Source organism: Limulus polyphemus, unplaced genomic scaffold, assembly GCF_000517525.1.
Source record: "Limulus polyphemus unplaced genomic scaffold, Limulus_polyphemus-2.1.2 Scaffold367, whole genome shotgun sequence".
NCBI lineage: Eukaryota > Metazoa > Arthropoda > Merostomata > Xiphosura > Limulidae > Limulus > Limulus polyphemus.
In genome coordinates, this window is record NW_013665977.1 from 116,957 (window position 1) to 124,211 (window position 7,255).

At 32.7% G+C, this 7,255-nt stretch overlaps 1 protein-coding gene across 1 annotated transcript in view; it reads right to left on the reverse strand.

Moving 5' to 3' along the window:
- LOC106457733 (ATP-binding cassette sub-family A member 3-like) overlaps positions 1-7,255 on the reverse strand; it is a 135,134-nt gene that overhangs the window by 113,664 nt on the left and 14,215 nt on the right. Inside the window, exon 2 of the mRNA XM_013917179.2 lies at positions 1,885-2,268. Coding sequence (XP_013772633.2) covers positions 1,885-2,221 — 337 coding nt within the window. The 5' untranslated portion in view covers positions 2,222-2,268. The remainder of the gene's footprint in view (positions 1-1,884; positions 2,269-7,255) is intronic.

Genomic DNA, 7,255 nt, shown 5'->3' on the forward strand with positions numbered 1-7,255 from the left:
GTAAATGCTAGGGCATTCACAAAGGAACAGGATATTTCTAGAAAGGGGTGGTGTGATACTACTTGAACAACATTCTAAAAAACAAGGTATGCAGTAAAAGTTCACATCATTACTTACAAATTTATGATGCTCATATTAAGGAAATTATAAGTGAGAAGGATTTGGTGGCTTATGTAAATGAGAAATGTTTTTAATAATGGTTAAGAAATATTTATTAGTTCAATCAAATTAGCAAAAATATTGAGCTTCAATGAAAAAGGCTTTCTCTAAACAGATAAATATCAACATTAAGTTCTTAATACATAACAAATGCCAATATTACAAGATTGTGACATTAATCAATAAAATCTAGGATACTGAGGTTTAATCAAAGGAAACCAAAAGAACATCAAAGAAGCTACAACTAAGGCTACAAAGGAGAATGACTCTCTTAGTCCAAAACACTAAATTTAACTTGAAAGAGCTTTGTGCTTACATAAGCTACATCAAAAGGGTCAAGGAGACAATAATTATGTAAGAGGCATAAAAAACAATGTTCAATTTGTTTGGGAAGGAAAGTCTAGGAATTGTTGAAATCAAAGCCACATATTTGTAAAATGCAATGTCTTTTACAAGTCTATCAAAGTGGTTCTATTTACTAGATTTTGTAATAATAGTAAAAAAAGGAATTACAATATAATTCCTACAGTACTTACTTCTATTGATCACTGTAGCCTACACTTCCCTGCCAAATATTTGTTTATAACATTTGAGCATGAGACATGGCTTACCAGCAAGAAAGAACTGTGTGAACCAAGTTAATATTGTTAGAGTACATACAAGACATTGTTGCATAGTGAATAACTTTGAGAGAAGATGAATAATATCATTCCACTGGAAGTATGAAAAGTCAATATATGAAATAATAACAATGCTTGGTCACATGTAATCCACTGTATGTGAAGTTATTCAATGGAAGCCGATACTATTTTAGAAATTCTCACACTGGCCTAAAGTACCATAGTGGGAGTATGACCAATGTTCACTCATTATGACTATAATAATTTGGTAGAACTATTTTTACAACAAATTCACAGAGGTTTTACTGCATGTGTAAAAACATGATCAGGCACCATTTTGTTTTTGCAGTATGCTCTTCATGACTGAATACATATACATCAGATCTAAAAATTGTACCACTTTTCATTTGTTTTAGTTAGCACTAGAACCTATGATAATTGGTTGTGAATTCTCTGTGAAATGATGGTGCAAGATGGAAGTGCTGTTTCCACAATTAAGCAGTGCATGACTGATGGTCAACAGTGGCAGTAGTAATTGGAGAACAAATGTATTATTAACAAACAAAGAGGACATAGTAAATTTTTACTGTCCTTAATACTGTGGTAAGGCATTGATATACAACTATCAAATTATAACCAAGAAATTGGTGCTAAATAAAATGAATTTCTTTATTCAAATGGCTAAAGGCTGCAATAAATGTTAATGAGCATGAAAAAAAACCCGAAAATAATCATCAATTTATCATCACTGGAATACAAAATAATAAAAAAAAAACATCATCAACTATGAAAAAATTAACAATGTAGCAACCTACCTCTAAAAAAACACATGTAAAAGCTTGAATGGTAAACCTTGGGTTGAGGGAAGCAAGTAAGTAGTTTAATTGTAATATGTTGTATAAGAGTAAAGGATGTGGTGAGAGTGTTAAGGTGTGAATTGTCATCTACACATTGGTCCAAGTTGCTCATATAAATGCCCACAGATATCAAGAAAGTATTAAATAAATAAAAGTTGGTCAACAGAAGTGTGTGTAAGTTAACTAATTATTATAAGGATAATAAAAAAGCTAATTACTATAAGGATAATAAAAAATTCAATCCTTACTTGGAGTATTAAAATTCATGTTTAATTTTTCAATCTTCCCAAAGGCTTTTTCCAACAATCTCCTATTTCTTTTATTTTGAGGGCAGAAAAGAAAACTTTCATTAATGACGTTATTTTCAGGGAAAAGGGTCAGTGGATCTTTGGAAACAAAAATAGTAGCATTATTTCTTATTGAAACTTTCATTTCTGATTCTGGTGTACCATGGGTCTTGAGGTAGGCAAGAAGTGCTGCTAGCAAGAGAGGAATTATTATCTCAAATCCTGTGATAACGTAGTGGCGTCGGCGAAGCAACAGACCTTTCCATATAAGAACCCAAAACTGTTGTACGACTCCCATGTTTCCAGATGAGTAGTTCTGGTGATGAATTCTACATTATGATATTACTATGGAAAGAAAGAGAAAATGTTGTGATACATTAACATAATAACTTTAAACAATCTGAATAAACTTATTGGTTATGTAAACAAATTCTTTTTGTTTTATGGGAATACATTACTAATGTAGTTGCTTAATATTCCTAGGCAGGCTATCAGTAGCGTAACAAAAATCAATTATCTTAAATACTGCTGTGAATATTGAAAGTATTAGTTTCAAATTACTTTTTAATAAGATGTAAATATACATATGGTCTTTTGTTACTATAGAAAGTTGTAGAAAATCTTAAATTTTAAAAAACAAAATTTTCTTCTCAAAAGGTTTTTACTTAGTTTTTTGAATTATATAAAATCAAAATAATAACAAAATTTAAAATCTGTAAAACCTAACTTAGGTCTTACAGGATATCTGTATTGTAGCTCAAATCATCCTGTTTGTGAGAATGCTTTATGGCTATCATTTGGGGTGAAAAACAAAATATTTTAAAGTTCTAGTAATATAATTGGTTAGCTATAAGGATATGATGAACTGTGAATAGCTTTCACACTTTTGAATTGTTTTGGTTTTCAACTGTGAAAAAGTCAGGATTGATGTTCTATGAAGTCTTTAACTTAGCCTTCTTCTTCTTTGTTAAATTAACTTTTTAATTCCTAATCATAGTTGCTTTGATCAGTGCTCAAGTTTTCAGTTTGATACATAATTTTACAATTTAATTTGTTTAACAACAGCAATTCCTACACTCAGCATGAATGCACCATTTTTAACTGTACTTTTCTTCAATAACGTATTTGTCTTTTTATTTTTATCTTTACACCAAGTCTTGTATCTTTTACCTCCAAGGATAAAAAAAAAATTACTTTGCATTGACAAAAAGTTCATGATCCAAATGTTCTGAATTAGAAAACATTAAAAAATATGAGAAATACAAAAACCTATACCACACATTTGACCAGTTACAAACCCTACATTTGTCCTTCCACATGTTACACCTATATAATGTGTGCTTTGTTTATATTCTGAATACTACACATCACTTTAATCAATTGAGTGAAGTTTTTTTCTGTGAACAGACTATAATTATTGCATAAGAGGCTTGTGATTCCTGTAAAGTATTTCTTTCATGCTCTTAACAAAATATAACCTGAGAGATCTTTCTGTACTCTGGCAAAATATTCTTTCTTTTTCACATTATTCATTCTACTGCTAAAAAAAAAATATACTATAGGTCTTTTTCTACAGAGCCACACAAGTTTCTGAAAATTCTGAAATCAAGAATCTAGTGCACACACACATGAACATTTGAAAATGCAAATCTCTAAACCTCAAATCAAAGCTATATACAAAATATACATATCCATTTAATCCATAAATTCTTACTCACACACACTGAAGTTAATATATTTAAATTAATGCAACAATCTTACTACATTGCTTTGACCACAACAGGAGCACGGCAAAGTTTGATTGCCAACTCTAGGAAGAATATGTAACATAATAATAATAATAAAATGCTTTAAGCAGTTATATAATATATAATGGGTTCAGAATACACACACACACACACACTGACATAGTCATCTAGTAAATATCAACCTAATAACCCGGCTTCACTCTGGTTATTAGGTTGATATATTCTAGATGACTATGTCAGTGTATGTATTCTGAACCCATTTTAGCATGGAAAAGATAAGTAATATCCAGGTGCACACCTTCAGGGTTCACTTAGTATGGGTGTTAAGTTTTAGGTTTCTAGATTCTTTCCTCTTGGAGCTATGGCAGTCACACATACACAGACACGTACGTGCACATGTGCACACACATGCACATGCGTGTCTGTCTGTGATTTCTATTTGTAATATTAGGAACCACTTCTTTTATATGTGTTTTTTTGCAACCTTGTCTTATTAAAAGGATGCATACGCACGCCCCTGAAATTCTGCACACCCTCAGGGTCCACTTAGTATACATGCAAAATTTCAGGTTTCTAGGTTCTTTCCTCTTGGAGATATGGCAGTTACACATACAGACAAACCATTTTATTATTATAGATTACAATCATTTTAGCTTGTCACAGCACTAATGTATACCATGACTTTTTTATGCATTCATGTCCGGAGTATTCTTCATACGGTGCTGTAAAATCATAGTGTTAAAAACATAAAATATATGAACGAATGTAGATGAAGAGCATAGATGCAAAATCTGACAGATTCCATTCCCAATAAAACTGAGCTGCTATTGGCATTGTATTGATTGCATTCAATGTTAAATAAAAGCACAATCATCAAAGTTGTATTCTACTTAATTGTGTGTTTTATAGTGGGACAAGAAGGAAGGCAGGTAGATTTTTCTAGGCTTTTGTAGCTTGGATAAAAAGTTTGTTTGTTTTCTCCTCTGAATTCCACACCACTGAGACTATATGAGTCTAAAGATAAAAGTGGAAAGGACACCAAGAAAGGTTAACTGATTGCAGAACATTGAGACATCTTGGAAAAGTATGAACAATGAGCTACAAAGATCAACATCCAGTACCCCTGAGTCCCCATGCTGGATGTACCCCTTAAGTGCTGAGAGCAGATAGTTTCTGCTGATCTAATCCTACCCGCAACTAAGAAACAAAGTTACCAAAAACCTATACATATTATGTTCACTGAACCAATTAGGAATCCTCCCATAGGGAAAGCAGAAATTCTGACATCACATCATGCTTTAAACAGCTTTGAGAAATGACTTCTATCATGGCAGTGTTTTGTTCAGTAGCAATGCAAGGATTCTAGCTAATACCTAATGACAGCCCCATGCACAGTAATTTAAAATGAATGGCACTAACAACATTTAGTTGCCTTCCCACAACTGATAGAAAGTAGTGAGGCAAAGTTTCAAAGGAAGATCTAGATCACATCTTTAAGTGAGACTACCAAGTGGCCAGAATCGAGTAACATAGTACCTGGTGCTTATCTTGAATGCTTTAGCATTTGTCAAGAAATACTTCGAACTCAACCAAGTCTGGAACTGGGAATTAAGCCATAATAGCAGAGTAGCATCGTTGTTTCAACCAGGTTAAAAGCAAAATCATTTACCAGGCAGAATGCAAGATTCATAATTGTGACAGCTATGAAAATTTAGCTACATACACCAATGAGCTGTGATACTTACACAATAAAGTGTGTCCAAACATAATGGGCGATGAATGAGAGAATAATCTTGTCAAAGTATTTAGAGAGGTTTCTTACTCTGTCTAAGTGACAGTACACTTGGGTGTTAGAGACATGTTTCTAATTGAAACTGTGTTAGTAGTGATGATGTAAGAATAGGTAAATTTAACTAAGTTGCTAGAAAACCTACAATGATAACTTTATCAGAAAATCAGTGCAAAAAAAGACACCAGCCTGCAAGCACCGTATGGTAACTTGGATCAGCCTGAATGGTATTCAACTGAATGACAAGAGATAATTTGAACTTGCTTCTTCAGCTGTGTATGTAAAGAATTCAGATTGGGAGACGTCCATATTTACAATGGGAGTAAGATAAGAGAGGTACTTTCTGCAGCTGGGAACAGTTTGATCAATGGTGGCATAGGTACCCAGTCTTTGTGTCTGTGTAAAAGCTCATACATCAACCAAATGGTAGGCAACAAACTAAGGAGGAAACAACAGCTAAATTAAATTAGTGAGCACTGAATAAAATTTGGCCACTTACTTGGGAAAACATCAGGTCTATCGTTTCCCACAGGTATAGTATAATTCACTGTGTATAAAGCTAAGCATGGATTGGTATTTGACTGTGAAAAGACATGGATATTAGATAGCTCTTTAGTTGATAATGTAGCCATTTTGTGTTAGCCACTTGATTATAACAGCTAGAACAGCACATGATAATAGCTAAGAACCTAGAACATAGTATCTGGCATACTATTAACAGTAGGTAGGATACTTAGATCATTACCAACACACTAGAAAACATATTTGTGTTTTATTAATATTGCACTTGCGTGTTTGCTGTAATAAATATTATGACAAACTGGTTTTTTCTGATTTTACATTCAAATCACCTATTTTTCTTCTTAGGAGAAGAATGAGACACTAGATAGAAAGAACACTAGGGACTTATGTTCACATCTTCTGTGATAGTGTTGTGAATTAATAGTAATTTTCACTAGAAAAAAATTACAGAAATACATTATTTATCCTGAACAATAGAGGTATTGTTTTCTCTTCTTTGTGTGTGGGTATGAATATTATAACTTGAAAAGTTTATCTGATTTTGATCCAATTTTGTATGAAGATTGAGTGTCCTTAAGAGATAATATTGATTTACTTTTGGTGAATGATGTTCAAAGGTTAAGGTCATACTGAAGGTTTCACCTGATATTGATCAAATGTCGCAATAAGTTTGAGTGTACCACCAAGAACTAATTTATTAACTTTTGGTGAATGTAACACAAAAGTCAAAGTCACATTGAAGGCCAATCGCTTTTATTGTAATCATAGAAAATTGGGATTTTGAATAATGGTCAAAACTCTAGAAGATATTTAAATTACTGGGAAGGTTCTAGGCACAAATACCTACATTTCTGTGGGTAAGAAACTATTTGATATGCACTTAGGTTTGTTACTACAAAAGTCAAACATTTCAGAGTGGGGATTGAATATCCGAGTACCTTTCTCATTGTTCTAGTGTGTTGAATGGTTTATTTTGTCTAAGTAATTTTAGACTTACTCATATATGGGCCAAGTTAAACTCTGGCAATGAAAATGTGCATGCATCATTGTGACTGCTCTCTTCCAATGTGATTAAATCTTCTACTAAGCACAAACCACGTGAGTGTGTGTATTGTACGAATATGTACCTACACATTTTTCTGAATGGATAAATATTCGTAAAATAACTTAAATCAAAACCTTATAAGCTGATTAGATCTACTGATAACAGTCCGAGATATAATATAGTTGCGTCAGCGAGGTCACGTGACTAGTATCACGCCACTCTTTCTCT